Source organism: Ooceraea biroi, chromosome 12, assembly GCF_003672135.1.
Source record: "Ooceraea biroi isolate clonal line C1 chromosome 12, Obir_v5.4, whole genome shotgun sequence".
Lineage (NCBI taxonomy): Eukaryota > Metazoa > Arthropoda > Insecta > Hymenoptera > Formicidae > Ooceraea > Ooceraea biroi.
In genome coordinates, this window is record NC_039517.1 from 9,558,463 (window position 1) to 9,582,062 (window position 23,600).

At 43.2% G+C, this 23,600-nt stretch overlaps 2 protein-coding genes across 15 annotated transcripts in view; one reads left to right on the forward strand and one right to left on the reverse strand.

The window, feature by feature from the left end:
- Nucleotides 1-8,360, forward strand: part of LOC105282206 (Down syndrome cell adhesion molecule-like protein Dscam2) — a 77,505-nt gene extending 69,145 nt beyond the window's left edge. For 3 of the 7 annotated variants that reach the window (XM_011343991.3, XM_011343992.3, XM_011343987.3), the window contains 11 exons: nt 256-434; nt 1,091-1,399; nt 1,817-2,113; nt 2,772-2,904; nt 2,977-3,104; nt 3,607-4,035; nt 4,485-4,769; nt 5,987-6,273; nt 6,974-7,226; nt 7,343-7,433; nt 7,666-8,360. In XM_011343991.3, the coding sequence (XP_011342293.1) occupies nt 256-434; nt 1,091-1,399; nt 1,817-2,113; nt 2,772-2,904; nt 2,977-3,104; nt 3,607-4,035; nt 4,485-4,769; nt 5,987-6,273; nt 6,974-7,226; nt 7,343-7,433; nt 7,666-8,098 (2,824 nt within the window). In that variant the 3' untranslated portion in view covers nt 8,099-8,360. Of the gene's footprint in view, nt 1-255; nt 435-1,090; nt 1,400-1,816; nt 2,114-2,771; nt 2,905-2,976; nt 3,105-3,606; nt 4,036-4,484; nt 4,770-5,986; nt 6,274-6,973; nt 7,231-7,342; nt 7,434-7,665 lie in introns of all 7 variants that reach the window. The other 4 variants (XM_011343990.3, XM_011343993.3, XM_020032579.2 and 1 more) reach the window with 4 other exon arrangements.
- A 213-nt stretch (nt 8,361-8,573) lies between these two features.
- Nucleotides 8,574-23,600, reverse strand: part of LOC105282205 (tyrosine-protein phosphatase 99A) — a 257,242-nt gene continuing 242,215 nt past the window's right edge. For 4 of the 8 annotated variants that reach the window (XM_011343985.3, XM_011343984.3, XM_011343986.3 and 1 more), the window contains exons 11-20: nt 20,014-20,297; nt 19,083-19,303; nt 18,702-18,827; nt 18,395-18,570; nt 17,923-18,214; nt 17,664-17,835; nt 17,425-17,549; nt 17,021-17,298; nt 16,786-16,921; nt 16,111-16,608 (exon numbers count right to left, since the gene is read on the reverse strand). In XM_011343985.3, the coding sequence (XP_011342287.1) occupies nt 16,111-16,608; nt 16,786-16,921; nt 17,021-17,298; nt 17,425-17,549; nt 17,664-17,835; nt 17,923-18,214; nt 18,395-18,570; nt 18,702-18,827; nt 19,083-19,303; nt 20,014-20,297 (2,308 nt within the window). Of the gene's footprint in view, nt 16,609-16,785; nt 16,922-17,020; nt 17,299-17,424; nt 17,550-17,663; nt 17,836-17,922; nt 18,215-18,394; nt 18,571-18,701; nt 18,828-19,082; nt 19,304-20,013; nt 20,298-23,600 lie in introns of all 8 variants that reach the window. The other 4 variants (XR_003407329.1, XR_003407328.1, XM_026974292.1 and 1 more) reach the window with 4 other exon arrangements.

A 23,600-nucleotide genomic window follows, 5' to 3' on the forward strand; every position in this document is an offset into this window, starting at 1 on the left:
TTTATAACGAGCAGCCGTGCTAATTGTGCGATACTGCCTTCATACAATGCAAGACATAAAAGCGTTATTTGAAGAAAGCGCAACTTCCTCCGAGAGCCGTCACTTTGAAAACTTTGGAAACTATTTTGAAATGGTCCCTTCTAGATCCATTCGCGCGGTTGACACTACGTAGATCTGAGCGCCGTTAAATGCCTTCGTGCACATGCACTTCCTATCTTCTCGCTTCAACGAACCGTGCATCGCGCTTTATTTCAGGGATGATCAATTGATGAACACGACGCGAGTAGGAATTACCGGAAATGGGGACGGCTCGCACGATTACAGGCTAACCGGCCTGAGGAAATACACCCAATATAGCGTAGTAGTGAAGGCGTTCAACAACAAAGGAGACGGCCCGGGATCCGATCCCGTGATGGCGCATACGTTCGAGGACGGTGAGTGAAAAAGAGTCCCTTCCGCTTCCCAGTCGATCGCAGATTTGCGAGGTTTGCGAAAGAACGGAAGAGCCGGCCGCGTTAAACAAAGCAATTACGGCGCGCCGCTTTGAAGTAGACCCGTTGCATTTTGATTACGCGCCGAATGTAATAGAGAATTTGCAAATGATGAAATCAGGTTTCAAATTACAAATTAATAATATAATATAAAGTTTGTCATAACAGCGCGCTGTTGTACAAACCCACCGCGCGGTGTATAATGCATAACATCGAACAACGCAATCATTTGCGTAACGATATTGATTTAGAGAGCGAGCTTTTACGCCAGTATTTACGCTGTTATAAAATTTATCTTCGATAACAATAATTTCTTGTTGATCATTTTGTTCTGCAGCCGGGCTGCATATAACTTGAATTACAGTTGTTTAACTTAACTTACAGTTCTCCTGAAATCGTAATTCTGGAATCAATACTTGTGCTTTCGCGATAATTCTACGATCCAATTGACCGTGCTTAATATATAAATCAGACCGGAATTATGGTGTTAATAACGTTAGTTAGTAACGTTAATAAGTTCGAGACAGTTAATTAATTTTTTGACAAGAAGAGAGAAGAGAGCAAGCCGCTAGAGCGATTTACGGTACGATCTGACGTAGTTCCGAGTGCGCCACCGCAGAATGTAGCTTGCGCCGCACTGAATGGTCAGAACATCCAGGTGACCTGGAAACCACCGCCTTCCGACAAAGTTCACGGGGTCGTGCAGGGGTACAAGCTACTGTACGAGGCAGCGAGCGGCGCCGCGTCGGACTCGCAAACCGGCAGAGAGACGAAAATCAGTCATGCACTCAGCACGGTCCTGCACGCGCTCACTCCATATACCAACTATACCGTGCAAGTGCTCGCCTACACCAAGGCCGGGGATGGCGTCAAGAGCAGCTTCGTGTCCTGCACCACCGGAGAGACCGGTAAACTACAACTGGATAGCTAATCATTCCGTGAATCCTATAATGTACAAACTGTCAACGAACGAATGTCACTTCACAATCGATTCTTGCAGGCGTAACACATTTTTAAAATAAAAAAGCCTGAAGCAGTTTGAAACGATTTAAAAGGAGTGACAGCAGAACAAATTCATATGCAACTTGTAAAATTGATTTTAGCACAGTTATTTTACAGAGATGCACTTATATATAGATGTATCGTATAGACAATAATATTTTACATTATTTATTACAATTTTATATTCAGAAATGTAGAGTTTATTCTGACACGGACACGATCTTCTTATTTCGCATGGATTTCATGAATCTGCTCCACTTCTCGCTCTGAACGCGTCATTTATAATCGGGCTACTGGTGACCGTGCCAATTGTGTGCCGGCAGTTCCCGATGCACCGGAACGAGTAAAAGCGGTAGTCAGCGGCGAGAATGCCGTTGTGATATCCTGGCTGCCACCTCGACGGCCAAATGGGCTGCTCATCCAATACACCGTTTACATACGTGTACTGAACCAGGGCAAGGAGGTGAAAATCACTCAGAGTGTCCTGCCCGCGCAGAAACTGCATCACGAAACGACCGGCTTGAAGGCACACGAGTCCTACGAGGCGTGGGTTACGGCATCAACTAAGGTTGGTCAGGGCTCCAGCACGCCGGTTATCAAACTTGAACCCAGCACCACCGGTAAGTGGTTTTGCATTTTGAGAGAAATTTAGGCAGGAGATCCGAGTGAGTTTCATAATCGAATTATCGTAAAATATTTAAATGGCGAGCATACAGCAATGATTCAATATTTGGATGTACTTTTAGACTCGAGAGATACATGAAAGAACGATGTAAAACAATATAACTATTTAACAATTGATCAATTTAACTGAATAATTTAAAGCTCGACAAGATTAAAGCCCGAATCGCTCGAATTGTTCGACCGTCCGTGGATTCCGAGCGCCATTCAGAATTGTCGAAAATTTCCCTCATTTCGCCATAATGAAACTTCATCGCGCGGACATCTCGCGAGTACTTCGATCGAGCATTCTATATTAATATACTTAAGTCAGGCTTCACGATAGGGCAAGAGAGAGGGATGAGGGAGAGGGAGAGAGAGAGTTGTACTCGGCGTGCGAAACTGGCGCATCAGATATCCGAGAAAATAGTTTTACGAGATGACAGAGCACGATGCACGCACCCCGCGAAATGCTTTTCGGGGGATGAAATATTCTCCGACCGTAAGCGAGCTTGAGCGCGCGTATTTACGACTTTTCGGTGATGTCCGCGTTTGTGGGTGGTGTTACGGCGCGTAAATGGCACGAATGGAAACTCGTAACGGGAGTGCTTTAATTAGTTCCAGCTGCCATAATATCGTTCGGCGTTGCTATCGTGGTGCCGTGGCGGGTGGACGTGAACATGGCATGCCTGGTCGTCGGCGATCCGCGGCCGATCGTCGAGTGGCGGCGTGCCGACATAAAATTGCAAAAGTAAGTGCAACGAATCGCGTAGAGGGTAGGGGAGGCTGGGAGAGCGTGAGCTTCACGGGGAGAATTTTGCAGAGCCGACGTGGGGCCGGACAATACCCTAACTCTGAGAAACGTGCAGAGAAGCCACGAGGACAGCTACTCGTGCCACGCGAAGAATTCACTCGGCACGGACGAGATAACGTACACGCTGCACATACAAGGTAGGAGTAAAAAGGAGCCGTTAGAATCACGACGCAATTTCGCGACGTGAGCCGCATATACGCGCACGCTGTTCCTCGCTGTTGCGCGAGATACTACCATTATTAATTTCGCCGATGTGATACGCCTGGCATCGCGTCGTAACTGCTTAGGAAGCGAATAACACCACGTTCGTGATACCGCTTCGACGTGAGGCTGCGTCTTACGATCTTCGTTAAATTGGGCGAAATTGCAATTTTCCTACGACGTACCGTAACTTTGATCAGAGGTATCGCACGCCTCCTTGAAAGCGGAGACGCTCCAGACGCCCTGCACTTCCGCGCTTCCAAACTCAAGCGCGGCAGCGAGAGCCTTACAGGATAACTCGGCTCTATTATCCTATGAATTCTTATTCGCGCGCGCAAGAGCGAGGGACGTATCTCACTTAGGGCGCGAGTGTCTGGGGGCTGTTTCGCCGTCTCTCGAGCGGCGCGCCAACTTCTAATTGGTAAACTTTACGTATAGTACCGCCGACATCGCCGACTCTGCTGGCGACCGGCACGACGACCGACGCCATCCAGCTGCAATGGAAGCAGGGCGACAACGGCGGGGCGCCTATTAAGGGATTCCTCCTGGCTTATCGCCGGGAATTCGCCGAATGGGAAGAGGTCATGTTGGATAGACGCGCGAGCACGCATCTGCTCGAGGGTCTGCTGTGTGGTACGCGATACCAATTCACCCTCGCGGCGTACAACCGGATCGGAAGCGGTAGCGCCAGCGACATACAGACTGCGAAGACCAACGGCTCGCAGCCGATCCCGCCACCGAAGCACCACTTCGTCAAGCCGAATCAGACGTTCGTTATTCTGGAGCTGGCGGCCTGGCAAGACGGCGGCTGCCCGTTGACCTACTTCGTCGTGGAGTACAGAAGGCTGCCCGGGGATTGGCTGCTCGGTAAGAGCGCAGAACTCCTCGCTCGAGAAGTCCAACTTCCGCGGAGAAATAATGTTCGATAATCATCCCCCGGGAACATGACGGCGAGAACCTTCACTTCCGAATTAATTCCGAGATAAATATCCCCGGAAGTTTCGAACGAAAAAACGCAAACTGTGATTAAAAAAGAGGGGAGGCGAGTGATGAAGTCCTTCTTGCAACGCGCGGTCGCCGATCGCCTCGAATTCATTTCGAGACACACGTCGCGGGGTGGGCAGGGGATGCATGCACCCCGCAAAAAAGGAGCCGGCGCTCGACGCTCCAATTTTCCGTCGCGTCTCGCGCGTGACGGTTATTAATCGCGACGCGTTTTCAAATATATCGCGTCCACTCCGATCGTTTATTATTCCATCAAATTTTGATCGCGCCAGGCTAAATTTATACAGGCTTGATCAATATATACGTTGCAGTGTCCAATAATGTGCCGCCGCAGTCGAAATTTCCCATCATGGATCTAGAGAGCGGCACCAGCTACGAGCTCCGCGTGACAGCTTACAATAACGCCGGTTCCACCCAGGCCGAGTACCTGTTCAGCACGCTCTCGTTGAACGGCAATAACCGCTTGCACGAGGATCATCCGCACGAGAGCGAGACCACCCCGCTCTACCTTGACGCGCACGTTTTGGCGCCGAGCGTTATCTCGGTTCTGGCTGTCATTCTGGCGATTGCCGGCGTGTGCTTCTGCCTCAAGACACGTGAGTACGGAAACCACGTCGAAAACCATCGTTCTATCAGTTTATACGCCGCAGAATACGTGCACCTCGCACGGGCCATAGACTCGGGATTTCATTTTCCACGTCGAGGGCAAAACAATGAAAAAGGGGGGAAAATCTGTCGAGTGCCGTTTATTTTCGCCTATTCCACTTGGTACACGTTGTAACGATTCTCCGCAGAGGATTGCAACACAAGGGGCAGCATAGTCGCGCGATGTTTTATTTTTTCGTCAACTATCCTCGATATCAGGTACAATGTCAACAGCAGCGGTCCGTGATATCCGCCTCGGGCGTTTGGTTTAATTAAAAACTTCATAAACGAATCACGTAGCTGGTCGTTGCTCCAGATAGCGGTCGCTTACTGAAACGGCAGTATCCGCGCTATGCATAATTTCCCGGAGAAATGTCTCTACGCTGGAGAACTACGAGATCAAGTTATGATAGTTCCTTATCATCTTTGTTAATACTCACTTATACACGAGTGCCTTTATTTTACGTTCGGCAAAGATTTTAGTTAATTCTGAAACGCCGAAGTTGCTTGTCTTTCGAATAATAAATGCGTCCAGATGCACTTTTTAAAAAGTAAACTATATTATGAAATATTTTTAATTTTTTAAATATCAGTTTCAAGCTTCAAATAGTTTAGATATCTAAAAAGTAGATTTTTCGCATCAATGGCTCTCCGAAACTGAATTTAAAAGATTACTTGATAATAATATATATAATACTTAATATCTGCAAATTTTAGTTATACTTGTTATAATAATGATAATACTCTGCTATAGTTTTATAATTTAATTTATAATTTTTAGAATTGAATTTACATTTAAATATCGAGTTTCTATTAATTAACAATTATCCGACGACCATGAACGGTTTAATTTAACTACTTGATCAAACAGTAATGCCAGTGAAGCGAGTCTTCGTATTCCTCGTATCGATCTTTTCAATATTCATGCTAATAACGTTAAAATTTTATCAGACTACAGTTTCGAAAACGGAAAAATCACGGTTTATCGACATAAATGTCATTCATCGCTTTGCTGTAAAAAAATTGATTCTCCGAGAAAAATGCGACGTACACGCGATGCTGCAAATAAGAAATCCAGTTTGCAGCGCCGTACAATATATCGTCGTGTCGGTGTCGCTAATCGCAGATTACCAAGTGCCTGTCAACGCGAACGCGCCTCTATTTCCAGATCCAGAGAGTTCCGGAGGCGCGAACGATCCGAGCTCGCAAACACAGGCGGCTTTGGACAACAAACACAATATGGAACAGAGAGAGCAGTACTACGCCACCGTCAGGAAACCGGGACAACAGTCGCCTTGCCGCGAGGTGAGCGCCCTGGAACGAATACCCGAGTATTCGGAAGATATTTATCCGTATGCCACCTTCAATCTGCCCGAGCAGGAAAATCTCTCGGCGAACCCCATGAGACAGGCGTTCTTCTACGAGCGCAGCGAGACGATGCTGCAAGGTGCCCAAGTACGTTTACTTCTCACAATGGCGTTTTACGACGCATCGCGCGATCCATCTTGTGATTCTTGCGAAATTACTTTCCGTAGACTGTGACGTTCAGCTCGAAAATTCCCACACTCGCGATATTCGTGTTTCCCCGGATAAAATAACAGCGACAGCTATAAATGCTGCTCGCGCTAGCGCTCAGCCGGAATTATAACACAATGCGATTAGAGCTTCCCAATTACAGTGTTCAATTTGTCTTCTCCGTTGCATCCAGAGAAGCAAATTTCTCGAAGCGTATTGCAAGACTCGGTCGTCGGCGTCTTTATACCGTGCAGAAGCTTGAAAACCGAGATATTGATCATGTCTGATGACTATCTGGTGAACAACACACTATAAAAAGTATAGCATATATAAAAGTATCTAATATTAACAAAATTGACAGAACGGACATTTTCCGGGAATGATCCTGGAGTATATAAGATTTTTAAATCAGATTTTATATTATCCATTCGTCCGAAATAAATAAATGTAGATCTCCTTCTCTTTTTGTCCGTTAACGATTTGCCAGATATCGATTGTACGATTTTACTCTAGTTTAGCTTCGTTCCATTTTATCTGAAAGTTATTAAAAATGTACCATTGGCGAAAGTCGCGTATTATCACGTGTTACATATATCACATATCAGGTATAAATATCTCACGATATTTGAATCGATTGCAGTGCGACGTGGACCAGTACACGAAGGTACGAGGTCGGGCGCGACGCAAGTCGAAATCGTTCAAGTCGGAGTCGGAGGAGTACGACACCCTGGGCTCGGATAGCGACACGGAGGTCGGCACCAGCAGCCGTACCGAGTCGTCGAATCACCTGGACGATTCCGGCCCGACGTCGATAATGGCCCGCTCACCGGGGCCGAATTCCGTCAATCAACGGGAGCAGCGGCTCGCCCTGGTGCAGCGACCGGTTCATCATAGTAAGTTAGTATTCGTTTTTCTGTGTCTGGGCCGCGCTCGCAGCCTCCCATGTAATCAAGCGTGCAGCGCCGTCTGACCGCCCCGCGTCAACGTCACGCGTCTCCTGCATTTCCAGATGTGCTGTACCACACACACGAATCAAGTACATCAACCGAGCCGTCACCAATTTCTGAGAGGAAGACTTTCCCGAGGCTCGAAAAGCAAAGGTGAGATTCTCGCGGATCCGAGTACGTTACGGTCGCTACTATTGGCGTACGTTGCGTACGGATAATTTATTTAGATTTTGTTCATATTATATACAATTTTATTCATATTATATAAAGACGCGGTAGTGTAAATTCATTAACGTACTTACCTGTTATATACATTTACATTGTAATTCTTGCATTAAGTGCACCGCATAAAATTTATTGATAAATATTCTATCAATTATCGCAGGAGTCGCGGTGGCGCGACAGCGGACGTCGCGATCGACGGTCGCATTTCCGGCATACTGCGACCGGTGCTGAAGCTGTCGGAGTCCGGAGTGCATTCGTGCTCGCGAGGAGCGTCGCCCAGTCATCCGGCGCGTCCCGGTTCCTACGACAGGCTGGAGAAGGAGTCGTCGAGCACGAGGAAGTCCGTCGAGTCGCTGTGCCTCCTGGAGGAGCCGGCGGGCACGTACAGTATGATGAGGAGAGACGACGACTGGGGCAGCGAGCTGTCTACGTTGGAATTGAAGCCGCCGAGCGGCTTCACGGACGTCCACGAGACCAGTGAGGCCGAGTGTGACATCGACATGAAGCTCAAGTTGCATAGGAAGCGGTCGACCGGCCTGCACTCGAACAGCTCGCTCTCCAAGTCGCCCAAAGATTTCACTATCACCGTCTAAGTGTTTAAATCAAATATCAAAAAGGAGAAGAAAAAACGAAAAAAAAAACGAAAAAAAGTAAGCCAAAAAACGAAAAGATTTCAATAAGCGAAACATTGCCAAAGCATGAGTGTTATTAAGTCAAGTAAGCTACGATTCTACGCCATTCGAGGTTCTCGCGGTCGCTCTACGGATTAGATCACTGGATGTTTGTCTTTTGGAGTGAATACTATCAGAGAGTCCGTTTACAAATAAAGAGCTATTTTTGTAAAAAAATGACAAATGGCCTTTTTACTTGTCGTCAATCCTCACAAAACTTTTGTAGCTCGTTACTTACCTGTGAATCCTTGACGAAGAAAGTAACATAAATTAAGGCTAATTTCGTTAAATAGCAGATAATGGTCTTTGTTAGCATCGTTAACACTTCTCGATGAACGTTTTTCCGAAATTAGCTAAATGATCGTTCGACGACGGTAACGAAAAAGAAAATTCAATGTAAGAAGTATATTATTACGTATAATTGTGTCCATTGATCACAACAATTGTCATTTCGGGAGAGGGATACTACTTCTATAATTCAGATTAAGATTTTTGAAAATAAAAAAAAAACACATCTTTCTTGTGTGTTTAGTCATAATAATAGTACTCGCGCCATCATCGTTGAAAAGATTTATGACTATTTCATAATTAATTAATTTACGATTATAACTGCAAGTTTTAGAGATATTGTTACATCTTCTGTGCAAAAGTCGAAATGTTATCGACGTGAGTATTTCAATGCATTAATAATCTTAATCTTAATCACGTTCAATTAATCACAAATCGAGATCACAAACATCTGCTAAATATACGCTGCTAATGACGATTTGCTTCGATCTGAAAGGTAGCAATTCTGCACAGTCGGATAAAACTATTACGAGGAGTTCTCTCTTGAATGAGGACAATAGCATAATTAACAATAAGTGCACCGCGGTAAATTGAGTCGTCTGGCGGACACATTTGTTAGCTTAACGTTAATTGGTCGTCGAGTTACATTACGTCGCATGTCTTTCCTAAGGAGTGACTGCGATCGTGGATCCGGAGCGTTTACAAATCCAAATGGGACTCGCTGGTGAGTGAGACTTGGCTGATTTGACCAGTTGGAAATTTCTCGCAAACTATTTATTAGACGTATATGTTCTTAAGCACGGACAGTTTCTCTCGAACGAAGCGTACAGAGTTAAAAAAACGAGTAATACTATCGCACATAATGACTGATACCGCAATCATTATATCCGTTTAATCTCTAAAGGTTTTTTTCTTTGCGTTTTCCTTTGCCTTTTCTTTTGCATTTATGTTTTTCTTTTCTTTTTCGTTGAGACACGTGCTGCTTGTCGAGCGATAAAAATTGATGAGAACCGCATTAGACCGGCGTTTCGTGTTCCGCGCGACTCACTGGCGCGTTATCGCTTAATGATTTATAAATTAATGATGGGAGACGCGCCGATGGGAGCGATTCGCGTGACGTGTGCTAGGAATGGAGAAACAGACTCGCGATTTCTCGTTTGCGGTTTGCAATGCTTTTGACAATGCATCGCATCCCGCGGCTCGTCCCCTCGACGCGAGTCATTTTCTTTTCATCCTCGATCTCGCGATGGTCAGAATCGATTTGTCAAAAATTCTATTAAAGGCAGTGCGGTCGCTATGCTCAAACACGAACTCTTTCGCTACTGATATCAATTATGATCCATTAGCTATAGTCACATCCGTTCACTGCTGATATATTCTGTTCCACGTTATTTCTGTGCACTTTTTCCAGAGTAATTGCATCGGCGTGGCTCTCTTTGCATTTTTAATACGAACTAAATAATTGCGGGCACCTGACTTTGCTCTCGTTTTCACTTAATAGTTTTACATTTACCTCTAATTTGAACATATGGGACTTCTTGATTCTTTCATTTCTGAGTTTTTAATGCAGAGACCGACAAATGAATTACAGAACAAATGAAATTACACATCGGAAACTACATTTATTGTGCACCGCGCCAGTGTCATCCCATCGCTGAAATATCGTAGCGAAAGAGTTACGGAAAAAGATGAGAGAAAGGAAGGAATGTTCATAGAGGTGCTCGTTTGGCAGTCTCGGCTCCGTTGTTTTACGCATCGGCTTCGCGTGTCTGTCTCATCGTATTCATCGGATATTAATTGAGTGTGGCGCGGATTCGTGATACCCGTTATCCCTCAGGACTCTGCCTAATTTTCTACCATTCGACACGCTCCTTCGTACAGTTACGGTCGATCTCGATGAGCCTACGTGTCGATCGTGGATCGTTAGCACATTATCGTTTAAACATACGTACAAACAGTTTCTCTTTCACAGTTTCGTTTCCTTCTTTTACAGTTATACCGTAGGCCGTAAATGCGTACGTTCGAATGAGAGTCTCCTTTATACGTGCGCTGCGAGAGACGAGTCGTTACAAACAATTACGAAGTTATAAATCGTGGCAACTTATAGATATACGAAACAATCGAACGTGCAATCGGGTGCGATTTTCTTTTTCACACGGTTTCGCGTATTAAAGGGTTTTCCGATATAAGCGCTCAACGTATACATCCACCGCTTTAGTGCACACTTCCGCTTCCGCGTGTCGCCGGTTTCTTATTTTTACCTAAGTAACAGACTCTGAACGCCGACAACTCCCGCGATAATTCGCCGCGCGATCTCGCTTAATAAAATACACATATGCACATACGCACGTATATTTATATTTATATATATATATATTTATATTTATATATATATTATGTATATCACATAAAAACCAACTCGGAACGCGACCGTTTGTGCTCTTCCCCACGTATGGTCCACGCGAATACTACAGTTACAAACGCAGTCTTTGTCATATTTCCGAGTGCGTAAACGGGAATCCGACGGAGGCTGAAGCTCGGATCGCGCGGATCTCTTCGCCTTCGGCGAGTCGTCCTCTCTCGCGCGGATGGAGGAGACCCCGTTTCGAACGCAGAAAGGATAAGACCGTGGCCTCCTCTCATCAGCGACGGCCAACGGATGTTCCGATGGACGAACGACGGAAAATGCAGTCACGCGGTCGATCCTCTTGGTGGCGTCGTCGTTTGTGGCGGTAACGAACATCGAGGAGTCCGAAGAGTCTGATGGAAACACGAAACCAGGTGAACCAGAGAAGGGGAAAAAGAACTGGATGCGATCTGATGCGGCGTGAAACGAATGAGACACGGGTGTTACGTGTGCGTCATCTTACAAATATCATGTTGACTAGAGTCTACAATTATCTATACACACCACCTATTTTTATCGTCGAGTTATAATGCGGGCGGCCACGTCTCTCTGTCTCGATCGTCTCTTTTCTTTTTTTCTTTCTCTCTCTCTCTCTTTCTCTCTTCTATCACGTTTTCTTTCACGCATGCACACGGCCATTCACACCTCATTAGACGTCTAGATTTCCGTTATCCATAATATAGGTACATACATATAATCGTGTAATATCGTAAAATACAGTATAGATCGCGCGTTCACGTGACGCGCCACGAGGTATCGCGCTGTCCCTATTTATACGAGCGGTTCTGTACAAATCAGCTTCGTCATCCGCGCGAAATTGCAGCGTTATATCGTATCGCACATGGCATTATCTCTTCCGCGTCTCTCTCGCCGGATATTGATTTTCAAGATTTTAAAGACGGGGGAGGAGGCGATCTCTCGTCCGCCACGCGATCACAATTTATTTTACTCTCCGAGATATCGCCATATCATATATATATATATGTATATATATATATATATGTATATATATATCTTCTTACGAGTTCATTGTGTTCATCGTATCATGAATCGTCTGTCACTCGAGTATAATGTACTCCACCTGTGGAATACGCATCTCTCTTTGTGTGTATATGTACGCTTGCAACATTATATCCACTCTCGTTTATGTCTCGCTTTCTCTCTCTCTCTTTCTTTTTCTCTCTTAAATTATCTTACCGCATTAATTTTAAAAGACACGCGTTCTTTACATGTACATGGTAATTCTAAACCTAGATCTAGATCGACAAATGCTCTGTTCGTATGTACGAATTGGTAGTGGACTTGACTGAACGAGTCTCGAGCGCGACTAGTGTCGTGTGCACGTAGATCAGTACGCGTCTCCTATGATCTCCAAAAATCACTGGATCAATTCACTCGCACAGCTCTGGAAATGTTTGCTTCAGTCATTCAGCGGAACAAGCGTTGACGTTTCTTTCCGAGATTCTCGCAAGAGCGATTTCGCGTGATGGGGGATTCCCATTTCTCACATAACTCGCGTACAATAGAGATCAAATAGAGAAGAAATTACAAAAATTAAAGTTTTCTTTAATTCTTTTTTTCTGGCTTTTCCATCCAAATTTGTATGGTCAGTCATCTCCAGAATCATCTTCAGAAAATATCTTACATTTGTTCTTAGTTGGTATCTTTCGCCAGTAACAAATTTAAAATAATCAACAATTATTTTCTCGATAGTCTGGCAATATTTTTATTCAACTGATGTTTTTATTCTATTAAAGTTTGTTTAAATTAAAGTACAAAGTTTAAATTAAATTAAGATCTATTCTTCTACTGCATATTTTCGATCTGCCGTGTCAATGGTGATCCTTGGCTTATCACCACTGTACATGCTGGTCTCGATAATCCGCAAGCTCGGCCCAATATTTCGTTGCTCTGAATAAATATATATGGAACATATTTATGTTCACATAGTGCTCTTAAAAATATGACTCGTATATATAAATAAATGGTGATGATAAGGAAAGATCACCGTTGACATGGCAGATCGAAACTATGCGTAGAAAAATAGATTTTAATTTTATTTAAACTTTATACTTTAATTTATAATAAACAAACGTATTTAAATTTAAACAAACTTTAATTAACAAACTCTTTTTAATTCGTTTTTATTAATCAACGGATGATTAATAAAACAATTTGTATTATTTAAACAGGATCTGTATTCAGTTTTTACATATTTTTATTACATACAAATGTAAGATATCTTCTGAAGATGGTTGATTAACTTCAAACTTTGGATGGAAAATTTTAAAAGAAAAGAATTGAAGAAAACTTTTATTTCTTCTATATTTGATCTCTACTGTTCGCGAGCTATATACGGAACGGCGATACCGGTATTGATATCCTTTTTTCGAAAAACTTTATGTTTTTCTTTATCGCGATTGACGATAGAAGCGATTCAATGCGAACAAACGCGAATCGAGAATCGATTTTCGTTCTGACTTCCGCGACCGATCAGTCTTATACCCGCGCATACACCCGCATTCCCCATTGTAATCATGGTTTAATCATGGCTGTGATTCGAGCAGCTGATCGCAGCGGCTCAGACGTGTACAGACAATTCTGTCTTCTCTTTTCCTCTCTTTTTTATGTACACTTCAATTTCAGAGTTCGAATTCGTCAATACTTCTGATTCGTCATTGCTTCTGCTCTCTCCCTTCCGTCTGCTTCGGAGCTGAAGCTGGTTCAAAAAATGGTCAATCTTCGCGATTATACGCACGCAACGAAGCAAATTTGCGGAACGTTCGCACCATGCTTCGCGAGAACTTTTGCTTCGGCTTTCGTTTCTCATCATGCATCCACAATCTGAATGTTTATCGATGATCTATTATAGATTCCATCTGAGTGCGGATACGACGTAATCGATTATAGCGGAAGAACGTTATTCATATGTAATAATATTGACTAACGCTCTTGTCGCATTATTTAATTATCGTATTATAGAACGGTGTCATATATTATTTATAAAGTTTCGGCAAGTTGAGACGAACCGGTTTGAATCTCCTTTGAATCCTTCAATCATGCATCCTTTTAACTAAATGAGACTTTCGAAAGTAGAGTCTAATTTGTACTGTACGAGTAGTTAGGCCAAGCAATGGAACGTATTTTACAATGTAACTAATTGCGCTCGTTGCACACGCGCTTTAACGGATAATCAGTAAATTGTAGTCATGTACAAGTGATAATTATCGGACAACAAAAACGGATTTTCGATTTCCCTTCCAAAACTTAGCTACCTTAATTAATAAGACAGAGTAAATTGATCTGTATCTGAGTGTTCTGAATGTATCTGTATCGTGTTATAATTTGCGTGCATGTGTGTCATTAACAATAGGAATTAACTGTAATACGTTGCGTTGTATAAATGTAGGCGTCACAAAGTTTATATAAGAATGATTAATCGATTATCTATTTAAACATCGATGGATCTGCGAATGAATTCTTGAACAATCGCTTATGCATAGTACTCGACATAATATAAAAATGCGAAAATTGTAAACTAAGAGCGTCGTTTTACTATATGTTCTGTATTTCACAGTTCTCGGACAGTGTGCGGACAATGATAATTCTTATAATTGTTAAAACGTCTTGCGATTGTCATGTCATTGTAAGTCGTCACGTTACTTCGCGTTTTCAGCGAAAAGACGGGACATAAGCTGTAACATCGTGAGTCAGTGCTACCTCCACGTTAACGATTCTCTCGAACGAATGTTCTCGGCTAACGTACTCTCTCGGCATCCCTCGGTATTCCTCCTAAAACGTCTCGCCAATATTTGCACAATCCCCGTAGCTTTTCGCCGAAGCAGATCATATCTCACGATTAACGAGTTTTGCACGTCCGACGTTTCACGTTTCGCGACGTATCAAAAGTCTTTTGTGTGGTTGTGCGTTCAGTTCCGGTTTAACGTGGAAACCGCGCGGGCGAGGAGGCGAATTCAAGCGCGGCGCGGCGTCGTTTTACACGTTTTACGCGTGTTTTTGATTTGATTCGCATTATACCTACTAGGGTCGGATTACGCGAGGGAGATCGCTCGTGCCGCGATTCTCTCGACTTCGCCGGTGACTTCCGTCTTCCGTGCTAAATGGCAGTAACAGTGACGGTGAGCCGTGCACGTCGCGGCCGACGTGGACGCGAGACCTGGATCCGGTGGATAAAGAACGAGAGAGGGCAGAGGGCTTAAATCGGCTCTCGCGCGTGCGACCGTCGCGATAGATCGTCATGATAGTTGCGAGTACGTGTGCGAGGGACTCGGCCTGACGATGCATCCTCTCGCGTACAATGGACTATAGACACGCATAAGATACTCGGATACACGTGTATACGTATATATGATGCATATATGTATATATGTACACACCCATCTCCCACGGCAATATCGTTCTAACAATTAAGCTATCGTAAATGATTCTTTGGCAACTCGGAGCTGTCGGATGTTCAACGTACACGAAACACAACGTGCGCACACACACACACGCACGCACGCACGCACGCATCTCGTACATATGAATACATACATTATTTTAATGTTTACGTGTACGCGCATATCTACGTACGCATGTATGCTGCGCGGCCGTGTGTATGTGTGTGTCTGTTGCGTATGCGTACGTGTACGTGTGCGTGCGCTGTGTGTGAGAGTGTGAATATATAATATATAATATATACAATGATTGAACGAACATAAACTTACGCGAGACAGATAAGATAAACATCACCCACACGCCCGGCATGCGTTTCGGCGGCACTTCTGTCTCTCCGTTTGGCACTGTCCGCCCTCGCGCGCTCCGGGAACTCCCCGCTCAGCGGGGGAGTCTCGCCTCATCGTACCGATACCCGGACTCCCCCGCCGCACATCTTCCTGACGTTCACGCAGCTCTATGTACACACCAAAGACACCCGCCCTCGAAGAGATCCTCCGGCTCTCTCGTGAACCATCCAATCGTTTTGCACGATCTCCTTGCGCGATGCGAGGATCCAGTCTCTCTTTCTCTCTCTCTCTCTCTCTCTCTTTTCTCTGCACGGTGGAACAACAGAATTCTCTTTCTCAGTGTGGCGTTCCATTTGATCGCGGTGTCGCAGCGAGCACTCCCGCGGGATGCAGCACTTACCAGGTCGAGATTAAACCTCCGGAGCGACCGGAAGGTGCGATTACAGCGGGGCTGACCTTCGCGAGGGTGCGCTGCAACCGAAGATAGGCCGGCATCATTGCGGCATCATCTTGCAGCTGGGCTCCATACTGTCGGTGGGCACGCGCATGCTGCCGTTCGTGATGTAGCCGTTGGCGTCGACCATCACGGCCACGCCGGACGCCGGTGGATTGTGGTAGCTGATGTTCCGCTGCGACATCATCATGCTCTTCTCCGACACGTGATCGTTGCTACCACCGTGGGACGAGAGGCAGGGCTCGCTGCCGCGGCTGCTGGACGACTCGATCGGGTGGTCCACGCGTATGGGGATGGTGTAGTCGGACAGGTATTCGGAGCTCACCTCCACGGTGGCGTACTCGCGGATAACGGACGACGGACGAATGGCGGATTTGGATGGATAATCGATCTGCTGGATTGACGAGGCTGACCTGATCTCGTTCGGATCGTTAAGCGTGGCGATGTGCCCGTTTGCCATGGCGTACAGGTCGGGCTCGGCGCGGCCCTTCGTCGACAGCATGGATTCCAAGCACTGGTACAGCAGCATGTAATTCTCCTGCGGAGCAGGGAGAAAGAGGGAGATTAGTAATTCGTGGTGACTCGAATTATTTGAATTATTCAAAGTAAGTTAAATCTGGAAAAGGAATATCTGAAAATCGAAAATTTGACCCGAAAACCAGAGCTGATAAATATCTGAAAAATTGAAGTCATTGCGATTTCATTGGTAGCTTACCTTTGAGCAGAAAACGCCGGGTCGCTTCATGTAAAGCAGCTTCGCGAACATGTAAATGTCGGCACTCTGTTCGAATTCCATCTGCTTGTTCAAGGTAGTCAGCAGAACGAAGAGCGCAGCCTCGACTCCGCCATACCTGAAAAAATTAATAATACATTTAAATGATTAATTTAAATTAATTAAATATTTAATGTTTCTGCAAACTAATGATGTTAAAAAGAATGAAATTTCGTACCTGTCCATTACGACGATAGGGCCATTTTGATAGTCCCGATGGAAATCCTGGATGACGTTTACGAAAGTCTTTGGATTGTCGTTGTGCGGCCACAGCCCATTCTGATTCGACGGCGCCTGAACGATCCTGGCGCTGAGCTCGTAATCATCCTGCAACGACCGGACCGCCACTTCGAGCAGGATAGTGCCGTTCACAGTTTCCTTCATCCCGCAAAGACGTACACGGAACGTTTCGGATTCCAGATCCTTTCCTTCGGTGGGCCAAAATTCCGGATATTCCTGTTGAACGAGTTTTCATTTTCAAATTTATTTTTATTTCACATTAATTTTATTTTCGCATTAAAATCCAATTTTCCTTTCTTTCTCCTTCAATTTCTGACGATTCTACATCCTAAGCGCACGTACCTCGTCGCACTGAGTCAGCATGACGATCGTCTGCGCATTATGGTCCCACATCATTTGCCAGAACTCCATTATGGTGTTCCCCATCGGATGCTGCGTTATGATGAACTCGCGATTGCGTTGGAAACCTGAAAACAGCGACAACAGAATTTGATATATATATATATATATATATATATATATATATATATATATATATATATATATATACTTCGAGAACGAGTGAGAGTAATGCCGCTTACCGGAAACCCAGGTCGCATTGATGTAGTCGCTGCCATCGACGCCGGGTTTCGGCGTCAGGTGAACACGCGCGTTTTCGATGGGGATGATATCCATGTTACGATTCTTGTGGATGTTGCAGGCTTTGTTGGCGGACACGAGATTGAAATCCTTCGGCTTCCACGACGTCACCAACTGGGAATTAATTCAGAAATTAGGAGAATTTAATATACGCGATTATCATACTCGTGACCCAGCCAGCCTCGAGGAAGAATCAGTTACCTTATACTGGGCTTCGATGTTATTCCACGCGTCAGTCTTGTTGTTCGACGGGCACAGCATGTCCTGCACGTGCTGCATTAAGTTGTTGATTTCGATATTAGTCTCACCGCTCTCGATCGCTTCTTGCAGGGCGTCATGAATGAAGATGTACTGCTCTTCCGTCTGCACCAGGAAGTTTCTCTGGGTGCGGATGTGCTTGAGAAAACCGAACACGTTAATTTCGTTCTTGGCTTTGGCCTGTTTCAGCATAGCGTCGATCACGATGTATGTGCCAGTACGTCCGACGCCGGCGCTGCGGAAAAGTAACGTAACAAATTTGTATTATATTCATTAAATGGAAAAGTTTTTTTGAAAAAACTTTTCTAATTCGTGGAGAAGCTTTAGCGATAAACAAGGTGACAGTACATCCGAAAATGATTAGTAATTCAAAACTGTTTATTAAAATTATTACTTATTGCTACATCAATTTTACCTGCAATGGACCACGATTGGTCCGGCGTCGGGCGGATTCGCGTTGGACGATTTACGGATGAAGCTGAGAACGGGCAATGGATGATCGGGCACGCCGTGATCGGGCCAGCTGGTGTAATGATATTGCCAGATGGTGCGCTCGCCCATGTTGGTCCCATTTTTCTTCTTCTTGATCTGCTTAAAAAGCCGAAAAAGATTCTCGTTGGGGAAAATCATCCATTCGCAAGAAAACGCGTGCTTACATTTGCTGCCTCTTCATTCGTCCGAGCGATTTTTCAAGCGCGTGCGTTTTATTTCTAGGTAAATACCTTCAAATGCCGAATTTGGAGAGTGCGAATGGTGTACGTCGCCATGATGTCCTCCCTCACCAAAGTCACTTGAATGTAACCGTACGTCTCGGTACCCTCCTTGGGCCAGTACATGTCACATTTCCTCTATAAGTAACAACAATCAATTTATCAATTATAATTAATCGATACACTGCATATTCCAATAAATGTAATGACAATCCCATAGTTAACAATTTCGCCAATCATTACGTCGCATCGAATATCTACGTACGCGAGTAATGTATTTTCCTTTTACTTATAATTATTTCGTGGTATTTATTATTATATTTTTATATTATCTTTTCCATCGTTTCTCTCTTGTATAAATGGAAGATAATACGCTATCAACTTCATACTTACACGACCGCGTTCGACCAGATTGGTAATCATCACGACTATCGATACGCGCTGTTCCCAGACCATCCGCCAGAAGCCATCAAACGTCGGCGGAAGTGGACCCTGAGTGCCAATGTAGGCACGCGGTCTTTGCCAACCATCGATGTAATTCGCGTTAACGTAGTCCTGGCCCTTCTTGGGCGGCCCACCGCCGCAAGACAGCAATTGCACGCGGGTATGGTCGTCTAATAACATAAAAAAAATAATTAAGGCACTTCCGACCGAGTGAAACAAGCGTTTTCTCTTTTTTTCTCAGTAAGATTTTCATTGTCTCAGTAATTGCATTTTGTTGTCGGTCTAGAAATACGAGCGTTAATCGTGCTACATGATTACCCACTTATCGCTCTAATCGACGTTCAAATCAACCGCATGATTCAAACCGAGATATCTCGCAATGTGTCGTTTTAACTTGGCGGAAGATTACGTCGTCCGCGATTACTCCTTTCCGCGCATAGTAATAGTAGCGAGAATCGCGTTTCCCACGTAGAATCTCAATGCTCTCGCTGATTGTCGAAACTTCTATTTTGCCGTATTTATCAATGGCTATCCAATTATTACTCAATTATTACTCCGTTGCGTGATAAATTTACTTCTTTCCCGAGTTTTAATTGACAATTCTCCCGCTCGCATTCCCCCCGTCGTCGGAATTAATAGCGATATGTCGTAATCTCAATCAAATGGAATCGATGAAAGGGGTCAGCTATAGGCGAGACCGGGCTGAGAAACTGAAATAAATCAAACGGAGCGGGTATTGCGCAGCGATGGTAAATAGAAATATCCTTCAGAAGTGGAACGTTCTCGCCACACGAGGCAGGGAAACGCACGGCGTTCTATGTTAAGACGTTTCCTTTCATTTGTAAATATTCCAACGGCGCCAACGATAATGGTTACTTACACGCAAGTATATTCAAGTATCTGTTCTTGGCCTTATTCTCGGCGAACTGGGAGTTCTCCACGGTGTAATCGCCCGTTTCGGACTGTATCAGCTCGTACTCCTTGCTGAAGCCGATGTCTCCGTCGGCGTGCAGACTCGCCACGTGCTGGACGAATTGCTGGACCGCCACGGCGGTCCTCTCGCCATCCTGCTCGCTGTTCTCCCATTCTTGCAAAGTGGGAACGTTTCGCGGCGGATAATCCAGATAATAGTAGGCGGTGTGGAAGCATTTCCTAAAAATCGGCCTGGAACAGAAGAGAGGCGGACCCTGGATATTTTCCCTTTTCAGATGGACCGGCTTTGAGCAAAATTTGCCTAACGGAAGAGGAATTCTTGATATCCCATTTTGTGCGCGAATATTATCCGTAAACACTGTAACTCCTCACACACTCTGAGATCGTGCCAATTATGGATGAACTGCGAAGTTTGTTAAATTAATAAGAGACACGCGCGTGGACTTCGCCTTTGACCACCGGAAACCATCGGATATTGATACGCGAGAATTAACGGCGATCTATCGCGCTCGCAGTTCCGAATCCCTCGAGCGGCGAACTTACAAGTTGCAGAGAAACTTTTTCATTTCGACGATGCGATCTTGACGACAGCGTCCATCATAGGCGAGGCCTCCCGGTCGCGCGGAACGCTCGCGGAATCACCGAACGCGCTCGTAGAATGAATAACGACCGTGTCGGGCTTCGTCCGTGACCCAGAAAATGAGCTCGCTGTCAGCAGCGACGGCCGATCCTTCGCACATTGCTCGCGTCGCTGACGCTTTGTCTTGGCTCTCGAATGTCACAGCACGGGATCACGACACTTAGGTGCGCGAGAAGAGCGAAACTCGCAGCGCGCACGTTCTCGTTCGCGCGACGCAGACGGCACAAGATTACCCGTTCGATGCGTGCCACGCCGCTCCGTTCCGTTCCGCTCCGCGCCGCGCCGCGCCGCATCGGCTTGTGTCGCGCCACGCGGTGAGTTGCTCCGATGACTGTAAGACCACACTTAGCCCTTGTCACTTTACTCGTTATCTCGCACGATAACGCGAGACACGAGAGCGAGCCTCGGGATATATGAAAGTATGCGTATCATCGCGTATACGGGCCTGTCACGTAAATCGCGCCCGATAAATGCGACATATCGTCCGCGTATCGATCAACTTGACAGCGTCGCGCGTGTCGACAATCGTGAGAAGAGCATTGCTTGAAAAATAATGAGATAATATTGGATTTTTCTTAGAGAATTGTAGACACAGAGAAAAAGATTTTTTTAGATATTATTTTCTTTTCTGTTTGATACCTTATTTATTTCACTCAAACAGCATTATGTTATAAAAAAGATTAATTTTGTTGGTTGAAAATGGTACTATCTCGTTGCATTAAACGGTATTATTTGAACAAACAAATACTGTTATTTGAAAGAATTCTTTTTGTCCAAATAATACCTTGTTTGATCACATGAAATGTTGCTCAGTGATGTTTGAATAAGAATGACAAAAAATATATTTGATTTAAGTAACGAAATTGTTTTTACAATTAATGTATTGCTCAGAATAATATAATATAATAATAGAATAATTAGTCTCACAATGTAAAAACATATTTTATGATATGAGCCTTTTTTATGATATGATTCTTTGATATTGTCGAAGTTTTAATTAATGCAGTCTGGTATTATCCACGTCGTAACCATTATTATCCATAATTGAAAGTTCAATGAATCGATTGTAATTATGAAGATTACGTAATTATATCTTTTTTCATGTTCATTTTACATACATACATTTATTTTTGTTATTCATTATATATGCATAACTGAGATTGTAATAATGCCATTCTTTTTCAATGCGTTTCAATTCAACAAAATTCTTCTATAATATTGTATATTTTATCATTCACATAATTGTGTAATCGATTATACAATTTAATCTCTTCTACCTCTTCAAGAACAAGGACTTAAGAAGAAAGAAATCGATGGAATCTACAAAATATCGTAAAATATTTTTATAAATGCAGACTCACTGGATGACATTAATCTATTCAGTTGTGAATAACTCATAATTGTATGAAGCACGTTTAATTTATCTCAAGTTAATAAGAAGAATGTGCAAGATTAAACAAAATAAATATTTCGAATTCTATTATATCCTTCCTAGATCAGATCCTTAAAAATCGGATCACTAATCTATTATATTCATATTCAAGTACAATATTCATATATAAGTATATCTGGAATAAATGTAATAATAGTACTTGTTAGTATAAAAATGGATTTTGATTACATATTGTCTTTTTTTATTTTAATAAAACTTTAAATACTTGCCTGAAACAGATATTATGTATTTAAACGCTACTGTAAATCAGTAAATAATTTTGGAAAAGTTAATCAAATTAATTATTACTCATTAATTAATTTACTAATTAGTATTGAAGCACTGGAATAAATGATAAATATGTTTAATGGATAAATATTAAAATGTTATATTTTATCAATTATTCTTATGTTTGTGTATTTTTATTTTTATATTTATCATGTTTGAACATAAAATTAGTAGCATAAATCTTCCACTTCTTCTAACTGATAAGGAGTGGAAAGAATTAATTAATTTTTTAGGAAAGGGAAAGAGATTCCAAATAGCATCCATATCATAAAAATTAAATACTGAAACTACATTGATACAGAATATAGCATTGCTATTATCTGAAAATATAAAGATATGTTTATATCGATACATCCTTGTTATAAGAAAATTATTCAGATAAAATATAAATTTTATATTTAATTTTATAGAAAAAATTTATATATTTAGTTTTTATTGCAAATAGAAAATATAAGTCATAAAAACATTTAATGGATATTATATATTTAATTGTACTGAAATGGAAAATCCAACGTTTTCTTTAATTTATTTTAATTCTATATCTGTTATTTGCTTTAATTTTATAATATATTAAAATAATCGTATTTTTCCTCCAAACAAAAAGCTTTATTCAACTATTTCAATGCATATATTTTTTTATTTTTAATAATTTTTTTATTAAATTCTAAGAAATCTTTTTCTCTGTGTATAGTTTATCTGTTATCACATTCCTACAGTAATGTTAGTAATAAAACCAAATATCTTAGAATTTAATGAAAAAAATAACAAGAGGTAGGTGTACTTGTATGTATAAAAAACACTAATCTGTACACCTACATTGGGACGCAGCAGGAAATTAGCTTGAATGGGAAAAATGCGTGCAAAAGTGCACCTGATTACACCGTTCGTCGGAAACTTTCTAATTGCTCGCGTTGTACTCTAAATGCGATCCGCGATCCAGATGCTCGAACGTATCGATCATGCGGTCTGCAATTTCCAAGAAACAAATATAATGGATTCCTCAGCGACGGATCAATTGGCGCGGAGCGGAAGTGAAACGCTGGCGAAATGATACTTCGGCAAGATCGAGCGTAACGGTGAAGCATAGCAGTTACGCAGACGGAGAAAGCCAATTTCTCGTTGACATTTCTCAACATTTGGAAACTTTCGTTGTAGTCCCGAACGAAACATTTAA